General features: G+C 36.3%; 1 protein-coding gene across 21 annotated transcripts in view; it reads left to right on the top strand.

Moving 5' to 3' along the window:
* CTNND2 (catenin delta 2) overlaps positions 1 to 13238 on the top strand; it is a 693808-nt gene that overhangs the window by 264959 nt on the left and 415611 nt on the right. For 17 of the 21 annotated variants that reach the window (XR_015289263.1, XM_086897815.1, XM_086897796.1 and 14 more), the window contains one exon: positions 6448 to 6560. Coding sequence is in view for 20 of the 21 variants with exons in the window: in XM_086897815.1 (XP_086753941.1) it covers positions 6448 to 6560 (113 nt within the window). In the remaining variant the exon portion in view is untranslated. Of the gene's footprint in view, positions 1 to 6447; positions 6561 to 6763; positions 6901 to 13238 lie in introns of all 21 variants that reach the window. The other 4 variants (XM_086897846.1, XM_086897841.1, XM_086897855.1 and 1 more) reach the window with 1 other exon arrangement.

The following is a 13238-nucleotide window of genomic DNA, read 5'->3' as shown; positions in this document are numbered from 1 at the left end:
GGAGTGGCTGAGAGAGTTGGGGTTGTTTAGCCTGGAGAAAAGGAGACTCAGGGGTGACCTTGTTGCTCTCTACAACTTCCTGACAGGAGAGTATTGCAAGGTGAGGATCAGTCTCTACTTCCAGGCAGCCAGTGAGTGGACAAGGGCACAACAGTCTCAAACTCTGTCAGAGCAGATTTAGATTGGGCATCAGAAAGAATTTTTCTACTGGCAGGGTTGTTACGCATTGGAGCAGTCATCCCTGGAAATGTTCAAGGAGCAACTGCATGTGTCACTTAGTTCTGTGGTCTAGTTGACATGGTAATATTTGGTCAAAGGTTGGACTTTTAATCTTGGAGGTCTTTTCCAGCCTTAGTGATGCTATAAATTACACCCTCCCCAGATGGTCCAGATGTGACCATTTTTGTGGCCATCTGGTGATCTTGCTTCAAAATCTTGTCATGTCTAGTCCTTGTGGCCCAAACCCAACCACTGTACTCAAGATGCAGCTTGAGGAGTAGCAAATAAGAGTGAATAATTAGTTCAATTGTTTCCTTGTTCTGCTAGCAGCTCTCTTGTTAGAGCAATGAAATGAGTAGTTGGCCATTGTCACCACAGGAATGCACTGCTAAGTCATAACTTTGTGTCTGCCACACCCCCAGATCCTTTCTGGGGAGATGCTGTACCATCCTCTGTGCAGGACTGTTTGTTTTTCTTTCATGAGCTTCTTGACACTCTTGTTGGCCTATTCTTCCAGCTTGTCAAAGTTCCTCTGAATGGTAGCCCTGTCCTCCATTGCATGAATTGCTTCCTTCAGTTTGGTTACTTGGAAACTTGTGCTTGTTTATAGGTGCAGTCATTTCTCCATTAAGATTCTGCAAGAATGTACATACCAGCCTCTGAGTTTCTGAATCTGCTGCCTCTTTGCTTACCAGATTACCTTTCTGTGGGCTTTTTCCATCACCCCCATGTTATTCAATATAATGGAAGAATAAAACAATCCAGTGAAAAGGGATAAGAACAGAACAAATGAAAACACAATCCAACAATGGAGAGGGTAGAGAATGTGAAAAGTATTGATTGCTACATTCTAAAGCTCAGTTTTGAAGCTTTTGAACAACATTTACTGTCAGATGTCTAGGGAGGGGCATTGCTAGTGGTGGTTTTTTTCCTATTTTGAAAGCATGAAGACATGCTGTTTTCTTTCTGTTTACAGGATGGGCTGTCAGGTCTGACTTATTTCTGATGATATGTCCCTAGATTTCTGCCGAGTTAAACTTCCCTAGATTTTGCTGTTTTCCTTAGGAAGTATATGCTCCAGTTTTTGCTACTCATGTGTTTTTGGTACAATAGGTTAAAAATAGTTCGTTACCAACATCACTCTGAGTAGTGGCGTGTACAGATATGGAGTATATGGAATTGTGCATGACACCATAGGATGTGCTTAGGAATATACACATACTCCTGATATTAATTGAAGTTTTTTCTTGTTTAACAAGTTACAAAAAGGTCAAGCCAATGTTGTATACTTCTACAGCCTGTGTACTTTTTGAAGTTCTGTGGTTTCTAACATACTCCTTTGACAGACTTCAGTCCCAGAGATGACTTATTTGTTTGTGTAGCTGTAATCAGGTTCCTGTTTTCATCTCACCAGGCATTCCCAACCTGGATTTTTAGTGCTGTTATTTGTCTGTATTTGAAAATTCAAATGATCGCCAGTGCCCCAGTTAGGTTTGTATAGCATATTTGCAATCAAAAGCTAAACACTTCTCCTTTTTAATGTCATGACCTAAAGATTCTTAAGAACCCAGTAATTCTGCAAGCCTCTTGTGCCTAAATTTAGATTTTTTAAATTTTTTTTTGTAGCTGCTTTTTACTGTCACTACCAATTTTGCTATGTCTTTTACTTAGCATCAATACACATGCCTTTGTGAAAGGGTTAAAGGATTATTTTAAGATTGTAAAGGGCAAAGTAAAATGAGATCAACTCCAAATACCAGCCAAATTTCTTTTGCTGTATTTTACCTTTTCCAACATTCAAATACAGATGACCCAGGAGATGTAAAGCATAAAAAATAATGAAATACCCTCTGGTTTGGTGTGTCCTGAACTCAAGAGCTCCTAACTTGTCCAAAGGCTGTGAAGATTTCCATCATTCTTGTTCAGTGTCTGGACCACTGGGAAATGTTATGACCTGACTCAAGTCTTATACTGTGCTTGAAGCTTTGGTGGCTGCAGAGGATAGATATATAGAAAATACAAAACTCATGCTGATAAAGAGAGTACATTGAATTGCCATCTATGGAATAATGATTTTTTTTTAAAAAAAAATAAGCCCCATCATGGTTGTGAACAGATACCAATTTTTAAACATAAATTACTTCAGGCCCTAGCAGATAAATACTTTGTATCACTTCAAAACAATTTGATAAGGTTATCATGAAGTTCCTCCCTTTCCAAGTTGCTCTCTTGAGTGGTTTCTCTGAATTACTCTCATCATTATCTCTGATCTCTGGTGACTTTGCACTCCCACACCCTCTCCTGGTGCTAAGTTCTAAGGACTGCTGTACTGATCACTGCACTTTGTAGTGCCTTTGCATGGGCACTTGCTTGAGCATTATTGCCCTTTGCAGCACAGTCCTTGAGGCTGCTCTTGACATCTTATTATGTAAATTAATTTTGATGTTGCATTGTAGTTTCTGCTGTTCTTCATTCTGCAATTGTCTTGACAACAGATTTGCATAATCAGTGAGTAGGAATTTGCTTTTAATTTTGATGTTCTTATTAGCTCAATTCAGATAAATAATAGAAAGTTGTGAAGATAACACAACGTGGCATGAACTGGTGAAAATGATTGTAAACACAACAAATAAGACAAATGATGGAGTCAGGTTTGGTGATTATTTTTATAAAATGTAAGCAAATGCTATTTGTGGTTTCTGTCTTCTTTCTGTCAAGCACTGTGACAGCTGCTTGAAATCTAAACATATGGATTTATTCAAATATTAGTCACTCTCACTGCTTTCCAAACAAAGGGAAGGAAGCTTATTAATTTGTTTTCTGCCAGGATTTCTTGGTATGAGGGAAAACAGATTCACAAGTCTTACTTGAATTCTTCTTTCATTTTTTCAGTCCAAAGGCAACCCTGTGGATCTGCGCCTTTTTCATGGCATGAGGGAATACCAAAACCAGTTGCTTATTAAATTTAATGTGGAAAATAATTCTTCAAGTTATAATTGTTTGGCCCTGCACATATCGCACCTCCCCACCTTTTGTCTCCTTCCTTTCATTTCTGATTTCTGGTGGCACCTGACAGAAGATAATTAAATAAAAAATAGTAGCAATTATAAAGCTAGTAGTGAAGTTTCTGTTCATGTTTCCTCGTCATTTTCATGTATTACAATCCCAAGATTATTTATTTCTTAACTGATCAGGTACATCTCTGCTTCCTGCTTGATGAGTAATGTAGGTACAACTGTCCTTTTCTAGTCATCTCTTCAGGGCAGGACTTAAATAATGTGGGCAATGAAATGAGAAAACATCAGTTTGTACATCTTAAGAACAGAACACAATAAGGAACCAAGGAGAGAGAGAGAATGAGAGAAACTCCTTAAACCAATCAGTTTAGGGCATTTGCTGGAGTAGCACTTAGTGTAATAGGAACAGAAAGAGATTTAGTGGAGGATGAATCATGAAATGTGCTAGGAAATGAAAGAAAGATGGAAGGCAGAAGAGAACAGAAAGCAGTAAGCAGGAAAGAAAAATAAATGACAAAGTGAAGAGTAGAAAAGTGTATTTTGGAGACTAGAATCGTGAGCCAAAAAACATTCTGGGGACAAAGTAATGACAGCAAAAGGATATTAGTTGAGGAAATCTAGAAGTTTCTGGAAAAGTGTGATTAGCTGAAGGAATACAAAGCATAGAAAAGAAATGAGAAGATATACAATCCAGACAGTTGAAGAAAAAAAAAGGCAAAATAATATTTGCTTTTGAAGTATTTCAGTAAAATAGGTTTGGGGCATTTCTGTATTTAATTGTCTTGGGATAGCATGGACAAAAAAGAGAGACTAGAGAACTGTTGTTTGCACCCCTACTAGACTTAAAGAACACCATGAGCTGCACTTTTTTGTCTAGAAAAAGGCAGGTGGACGACATAGAGTGAGAAGCATTTGTTCACAAATTCTTGGTGCTTAACATTCTCTTAGCAGCATTGTGGGGAGAACTGTTCCTTCTTACTAGGCAGATAAGACAAGTGCCCATGCTAAGCCATGGCAAAGAGCACATCTGATCTGCCTCACTTGGGATGATGAGAGCTGAACTGACTGGATGAAAATCTATGCTAAACACCAAAATTTGCATTGTTGTGATAGAATCAAGTGGCTTAAAAAATGCAGTGGGACAGAATAGCTGTTAAAAGTTCTGCTTGTGTTTTTAAAGTAAACATAATGATCAGTTAGATTTTCTTGGGTATTTTATACTATCAAAATTTCTCCAGGCTTGCATGCTTTCATTTAAGCATGCTGGCATGGCAAATACTGTACCACTTTGATTTTTCATACTTCAACAATTTAGTAATATTTCTGTTACAATCCTTTCTGCATTAAGGATTTTATTTTATGCAAACAAGGCCTGGATTTGAATAATAACTCTTGGAAAGCTGATAGGCCGTCTCCAGCTTTTTAGGCAATTGATTCTTCTAGGTGAGAGAAATGCTCTCTGTGAAGGAGGCATATATGAAATAGGTGATTATTGTCAGGTGATTTTTGTTAATCGTATCTTCAAACAACAGTGAAAAAGATATTTCTGCACACTACAAAAATGTGCAGAGAATATTATTAACTATTGATTTTTATAGCACTGTTGACATTTAATGAGCTGTGATATTTTGGTCTTTACATCAATCTGATTTTCAGTGTCAAACAAATCTGTATAGATTTGTTTGGAATAATAAATTTACAGTTAAACATGCCTTGTCACATAGTCAGTAGCCATTTAAATATTCACTATTTCATGCTGAATATAACCTATGTAGAAGTCTCCCTTTACTCATACTACAGGACAGAAGTTATTCCGTGACAATAGCAGGAGAAACAGAGAGGAGTGATCCAGCTGAATTAAGCAGAATGACCACCAGCCAGTTAATTCTTACATTTCAATTATCATTTGCCTCATTTCAGAGATTTGAAAAGTTCAATGCCTTCATTTACCCTTGATTACTTTGTCAGAGGTTTTAGGTAGGATTTAGAATGAACACTTAAAAATCCTACTTGACTTCTACCATTTCTTCCTTTCTCTCAAGTACTAAGTCCTTCAATGTCACTTGATAGACATAAATCGTGACTCCAGTAATTTCCAGTGCTGTTTTACCCGGCAGGACCTTGCTGGGGAGTTATTCAAGGGACTCCCTCCCATACCTTTCCTTTACAGGGAGGTCATTTTGGAAAAAGAAGAGGGAGAAAGAGATAATGGATTAATTTATGTAGATAATGGAATTATTTAAGAAATGGATTTGCAAAATATTTCTCCTTGAGCCTTCAACAAACCTAAATAAAAGGGGCAGGAGGGATGTTTTTGTTTATCTGTGAAAATAATGCAATGTTACTGACCAAAATGAAAGGACAGCAACATTCGACAAATTTACAATGACCTTAACTCCCTAAATGTATCTAATTCTTTTATTTGATAAAACTAATGCTACAATATGTGAGAAATGTCGCCCTTTAAGAAATGGGGGGAATTTTAATTATATTTGGGTTACTTTTTTTTTTTTTAAATAGAAAAATATTCTTTTTTGTATAAAAACAAAAACACTTTATAAGTACCTTTATAAGCTTTGTGGAAAAATCTTATCTGGTAGGACTGGTTTGGTTTGCTTGACAGAATAAAACAAAATAAATTAAATTAGTGGTAGGAATTTTAGCATTTGGCCAAAACTACTTGAACTTCCCTACTGCATATCATTAACTGCAGAAAGTAAGCTGTGCTCAGACCATCACCTTCAATTTAGACACACCTTCAATTTAGTTAATTTCACTGGTGTATACTGTGATGGTTATCTTTTTAAGTTGAGAAACTTTTCTTACCACAGGATTATCCACAGAATTTAACATCTTTTTTTCAGTAACACAAATTGTACTTACTTGTGATTACATTTAGGTCAGTTTGCTGAGATCTCTGTTACTGAGAGATCTGCATGAACTCTGTAGGCTAGATTTTTTAATATATTTAGAAATTTCATTCCTGATAAACTATCTCGTTCTATGACATACATTGTTAAAATAAATGAAGGAACAAGTAGGTGTCACCACAAAAATGTGAACTTTGAATGTGTTAAAAAAAGGATAAAAAAGAAAGCTTTGTTATAAGGTATTATGCTAATAGTTCTTGCACACATTTCATTTTTTGTGCTGAAATTCCTTCTTAATCTCAAGAGAAGTCAAAGCAAATGGTTTAACTTACTTTTTTCAGGAACTACAGTTTGAGAGACTGACTCGAGAACTTGAGGCTGAACGTCAGATTGTAGCCAGCCAGCTGGAGAGATGTAAGCTTGGATCAGAAACTGGAAGCATGAGCAGCATTAGGTAATGTACATATCGTTGATGTCTTTATAATTAGTAAATTTTGTTGCTGTTATGAGTTATCACCAAGAACAAGTTTGATAATATTTTTGTAAAAAAAAAATATACTCTAGAGAGTGTGAGATTTTAGTAGAGTTTGAAAATTTGCAATATGACTTACTTTTTAAAAAGAAAATTTCTTGCAATTTTGTATCTTCTTTGTCCAGTAACAAAATAGCAGTCACATTTGGAATTCATTGCTTTGCTGGAGTTTGAATGGATTATCAGCAACTTGTTTCCACCATCAATAGAGCTGTAATTTTGAGCTGAAGATTTTTAGTTTCATAATTGCAGAAATGTACTGGTAAGTTTTGTGAACCTGTTTAATCATTATTTCATAATTCAGGGTATTAAAAACTTTAGAATGAATTATGTAAAGCTACTGACCTGTCATCAAAATGTAGTAAGAAGATATAAATCACTCTCTTTGTTTAAACATTGGTTTATTTCAAGAAATTGTTCTGGTACGTTGTTTGGAGGATGACAAGTTTATTTAAGAAATTGTAACAAAAGGAAACTGATGTCTTGGTGAATTTAGTGGAAGTAAAGACTGCATTTTTTAGCTTCTTGATAGGTGTGTTTCTTTGTTTTCTCAGTGAACCTAATAAATGTAAGATGATGGTACTTGATTTTCAAGAATTGAGAAAAAAAAATAAGTACTAAAGACACGTCTTCTGTTTTTATCAGTGGAAATATGAATAGATAATGTGAAGTATGACATTCCAAGCTTAGTGCCAACTTTTGCGTGATAATTGTAGTAAAAATACAGAAAGCATTGATCACTTTCTCAGTTTAAGCTATTCAAACTATACTTCAATCAAATTAATAATTCTTCCGTGGTAAGTAGGAAATAATTATTTAGTAGAATGCCAAAGATGTAACAAAAATATGGAATGCAAGTTAAATTAAAATGGCAAAAGTCAGAAAAATCTGTCACTAATTCAGAAACTGTACATGAAGTTGACTTAAATGTAAGCATTCCTTAAATATTCCTTAAATAAATCAGGTGAGAATTAACTCCTTAGGATAAATTCTTACTTTATATAAAGTTTGTCACCATGTAGACTCGTTAACGTTAGAGGAAGTATGTTAATTAAAATTGTTTAAGCATGGCCTATATTGGTATGTCAAGTGTGCTTCCCTAGCACTTTAAATTTTATATATGGTATAACTGCATTTCAAGAGAGTTATCTGAAATACGTTTGAGTAATACTACTGAGGTTTGTTTAAATAATGCTGTTATTTTAGGATTATTCCAGTCAGTGGTATGAAGTTTGGGAAATTTCTTGTTGTGCAGGAGATGTTTCCTTGGTGAACTTTTTTATTATTTATAAAGTTATACTTTTGAGATATCAAGGTTGGATGACTCAGAATGAGCTCTGAGACATGAGTTATTCAAGAAGTTCAGTAACTGGACTGCTAATCTGTCTGTGAATAACAGAAGAATAACAGAATAGAATAATAGAAGAGATTTTATGCATATTTTTGACATCTGTAATTTGCCCTTGAAATGTTTTACATGTGACCAGGAGTTTCTAGCATTTCAACTAAAAACATTTTAAGAAATACCTGAAATACTGTTTTGCAGAAGATGACATCGAAAGCTTACAGTTAGATAGCTGTCCTAGACTTGGCAAGTGATGTAAAGAGGAAATAATGATCTAATACTGTTTATGTTTGGTTGTTTATCCCATATGTATTAAACGAGTAATCTTCTGCCCAAAAAATTCTAAATCATCATTGGAGGGGCTTGGAATTAACACAAATACAAAATGAAGTCAAGTACATTTCTGCCTGCTATGGTGACTTTCCAGTGCTCATCCACATTTGAGAATGTTTCTTTAGCATTGTGTTCTTTTACATATCCTTGATCTGTAGTCATTTTTTTAGGGAATTTGCAACTGTATTCAATAGGAATTTTGCTAAAAAGGATTTAGACCATGAGTTAGGATAAAGCTTGTGAGCTCTTCCTTTCCTTGGTTTCCTTGTTGGCAGACTATGAACAGTTCATTACTCAGCCTGCTGAATATTAAAATTTCATGATACACTCCATAAGGAGTCATATTCTATGCTGGTCCATTCCTCCAGCTGAAGTGCTTATTCCTTCTGGACCAGATCTATCAGTCTGTCACTCTCTTTGGTATGGAGGGGGGGAGCAACTAGATGCTAGCATATTTTTAGAGTTCTTCATAGTTAAAGATAACCTTAAGCACATATAAAAGAAATGTACTGTTAGCAAATCCTTAAAACTTTTAGTTTCTGTTTCATATTCTTTATCACTGTTTTGAGCAGTTTCTTCGGTATTTTTGTTGTTTTGGATTTTTTTTTTTTTTGAAGGAGCCTTAGTGTTCAAACTGAAGAGTGTAGCTCAAGCCTAGCCTACTCTTCTTTGAACACAGTGTTTGCAAACTGGTCAGCCAAGAGACTTTTTCTCAACTGAATTTCTACTCGCTCCTGAAATTGGTAGAAGTGATGTGCCATTTGTTATTGAAAGTCTCTTGAATAGACTGGCATTTGCGCCTGAGTGCCTGAAGCAGTATACTGAAATTTCTGTATATTACAAGTAGCAAAAATGCAGTCTAATAAACTGAATAACATGGAAAACATACCTGCTTTGTATATGCTTTTCTCAGTAGAGTTCTCTCACTTAGAAATGCCTATGTTTTTCACACTTTACTACCAGGAAACTTATGTTTTCCTTATGTAGATAAATTTTTTTCAGATTCACTAAAAAAAAAAAAATAAAGCAAGTCTAATTGATAAACTCATAAGATCCTTCATTTCAAGAACACTGAAGAAATAGCTGGGATATGTTGTGACATAGGTAGACAGCTACTGCTGTGATGGTCAAATAAATAAAATTTCAATTACAGTTTTCCTGTACAGCTGTCAGTGTTAGGTCTAATTTAGGCTGCTTATTGGGAAAGGATATAAAGTAGTCCTTGTAGATATTTAATATTAAGGATTGACAAATCCAGTGGCCTCATAGAGGTGAGGCTGCTGCAACCTAGACCTGCACAGACTGGAGAAATGAGCTGAATGGAAGTTATCAAGTTGAAATTCATAAATTACTTGAAAATGCATCTGGGATGGAGTATCCCCTTGTTTACAACACAGCCAGGAATAGAAAACAACCTTACAGAAAAAGACCTTCAGGACCTTGGAGATCTTTTCCAGCCTAAGTGATTCTCTGAGTCAGCAGTGTGTCCTTGCAGCACAGGACAGCTGCACCTTGGGCTGCAGCAGTATAAGTGTAGCCAACAGACCAAGTCAAGTGATTCATCCTTTCTGTTTGAAGCCCTTGAGGATACATCTTGAGTGCCTCATCCAGTTTTGAGCATTCCCCTACAAGAAAGACATCAGCATGCTAAAGCAGGTTCTATGCAGGGCTGCCAGGAAGGCAAGAGGCTAGAGAGCACCTGGGGTGTGAAAAGAGGCTGAGGAAACAAAGGGTTTTAAGTGCAACAAGAGAAGGGTCAGGAGGGGTTAGTCTTCTGCTTGCAGTCAGGTAAAGGAAGGACATACAGAAGACAGCACAAGAGTGTTCTCAGAAGTGCATTGGGGTAGAATGATAGGTGACAGAGAAATTGGAACACAGAACATTCTAATTATGTGTAAAGTGTTTTTCACCATAAAATTGGTTAAACATTGTCACAGAATTCAACAGAATGACTAGGTTGGAAGAGACCTCCAAGATCACTGAGTCCAGCCCATGCCCTAACACCAAAAACTAGACCATGGCACTGAGTGCCACATCCAGTCTTTTTTTAAACACATCCAGGGATGGTAACTCCACCACCTCCCCAGGCAGACCATTCCAGTACTTTATCCCCCTTCCTATAAAAAACTTTTTCCTTATAGCCAACTTATATTTCCCTTGCCACAGCTTGGGACTGTGTCCTCTCATTCTGTCAGTTGCTATCTGGTGAAGGAGACCAACCCCCACCTGACCACACCCACCTTTCAGGGAGTTGTAGAGATTGATAAGGTCACCTCTGAGTCTCCTTTTCTCCAGGCTAAACAACCCCAGCTCCCTCAGCTGTTCCTCACAGGGCTTGTGTTCCAAGCCCCTCACCAGCCTTGTTGCCTCCTCTGGACGTGCTCCAGTGTCTCAATGTCCTTCCTAAACTGAGGGCCCAGAACTGGACACAGCACTCCAGGTGTGGCCTCACCAGTGCCCAGTACCAAGGGGAAGAATGACCTCCCTGCTCCTGCTGGCCACACTATTCCTGATCCAGGCCAGGATGCCAGTGGCCTTCTTGGCCACCAGGGCACACTGTTGGCTCATGTTCAGCTGGCTGCCACCAGTACCCCCAGGTCCCTTTCTGCCTGGGCACTGTCCAGCCACACCATCCCAGCCTATAACATTGCAGGGGCTTATTGTAGCCAAAATGCAGGACCTGGTACTTGGACTTATTAAACTTGTTGGACTCTGCCCATCCATCCAACCATTCCAGGTTTCTCTGCAAAGCCCTCCTACCTTCCAACAGATCAACGCATGCTCCCAGCTTACTGTTGTTGGCAAATTTACTAATGAAGGATTCAATTCCCTCATCCATGTCATCAATAAAAATATTGAACAGGTTGTATTGATAGGTTCTAAAATTTCCATCTCTGGAAATAATAAGGACTTTCTGTTCCCACCTGAGTTTTCCTGTGCTTTTTATTACTATTTCTTCATAAATCCTGGAAATAGAGTTTTATTAGTATTTCAGTATTATATTTTTCCCATCAAATTACAAGGAAGTGACCATCGCATCAAGGCTACCAGAATGCAAGAAGCATTTAGATAAGTCAGACACATGGTCAGATTCTTAGGGCTGTCCTGTGCAGGGCCAGAAGCCAATGATCTTTGTGAGTCTCTTTTGACTCAAGATATTCTATGATTCTATTCAGGTATTTCAGAGAAAAAAAAACAACTCTCTTATCTGAAGTGGTTAATGTGTTTGCTTTTGCTTGAGAATGTGGGTATTAAAATAAGAATATAAGTATTAAAACAAAGTTGAAAAATACATGGATAGTATGGATTCTGGAGCAAAATATGAGCCAAAAGACCAAGATTTTTTTGTCATATTAGGAGGACAGAACAGGTTTTTTTTAATGGAAAGAGTTTGATCAACAGTCCCGTGTAAAAACCACTGCAACTTTCAAGTAAAATTTATACACCATCAGACATATAGAACATACATTTCAATGCATGCAGAAAGTAATTTAGCCTGCATTGTGGTTCTTTGTCAACTCAAGATTTATCAGTTAAATGTGTTAAACTTTTTCACATTGGTTTGCTTACAGTAATATCCCCAAATGCTACTGGGAAGCTTCTAACCTGAAAACAAAAATTAAAAATTCCTTTTAATTACAAGTAAATTAGAAAGCTAACTTTTTAAAAAGAAAAAAAAACAACAAACCAAAGAGGTCAACAGTTATTGCAGAGCAGAATTTAAAAGGATCAGTATTTTATCATTACCTATAAAAATACCGGTTAAAGTTTTTGTACTTATTCTTTTAAAAAGAAGCTGATAGCATGGCTGTTTTTAACATGATTTTTAAAAGTGATGTTCTTTAAAGAGATGGACATTTCACCAGTGGTAAGAGAAGATTTTACTAAACTTTTGTCAGCAAGTGCTGTAGCTCAAAATTCTTCTCATTCTGCAATGTGTTTGCTTAGTAGTTCAGAAGCTGAATAAGCTTTAAGTTTTTTCATACACTGTTGCTCATCATTGTGGATTGTGTAAAGCTTAACAATTCATGTTTGGGTGAACTTTTGTCAACTAAATTAATAAAAAAGTTTATCTGAAATAAAATCTAAAATGGCAATAAAAGAATGCATGTTTTTGAAAATGTATGATTCTGAAAATATTCGTCACAAGTTCTGCAAGTCAATTAATTAGCTGTTATATTGTTATATATACATTTTGTAGGGGTTTTTTTGTCTTTTTTTCCCCCCTTTATATCACAATAATTTTATGTTGCTTTAAGTGACCAGGTCAGGTAGAACTTTTCAAAAAGATGCAGATTGCTCTACTCCTGAAGAGGGTTTTGTTAATGTTAAGCATGGCATTATCTAGATATATTTCTAGATCTTTTGTAAAACTTATAATGTGTGGGCTTGTGATAAAGTAGAATATCCTAGTAAAAACATGTTGTGGGTTTCAAGGTAGAAGAGGTTAAAAACATCCTACCATTCTTTGCTAGGAAACCTAGTTTTGGCTAGAATGCTGTTAAGCCAGAAGGAAAATAAAATTAGCTGGAAGGAATCATTCAGTTAGAACAGAACACTGGGAAAATGTGAAAGAGTTTGTTATACCAGAAGGTTTTCATTGAAGTGTTTGCATTATTTGAGTTCTTTGCCATCTCTGGAAGGCATGCATCCAAAAAAATACGTTTGAAAAACATCACTACTGAAAAAAAACGCAACTAAACCAAAAACAAAATAGCAAAACACAGAGATTTTCTTAGAAAAGGTTGAAAAGATGGTATTTTTCTTACATTCAGAATCCTTAAGGAGTTCATTTGTATTATCTCAGAAGAAAAGAAACAGAAGCAGCCTTTTTCAGACCATAATTAAGAATGAACAATGTGGTTTTAATGCTTGGCCACATTTTAAAAGGTTGGTTTGTTTTGTTTTGATGTTTGTTTGAG

The sequence above is a fragment of the Cyanistes caeruleus genome, chromosome 1 (genome assembly GCF_971803275.1).
Source record: "Cyanistes caeruleus chromosome 1, bCyaCae1.hap1.1, whole genome shotgun sequence".
Lineage (NCBI taxonomy): Eukaryota > Metazoa > Chordata > Aves > Passeriformes > Paridae > Cyanistes > Cyanistes caeruleus.
This window is presented reverse-complemented; position numbering and strand designations above follow the sequence as displayed.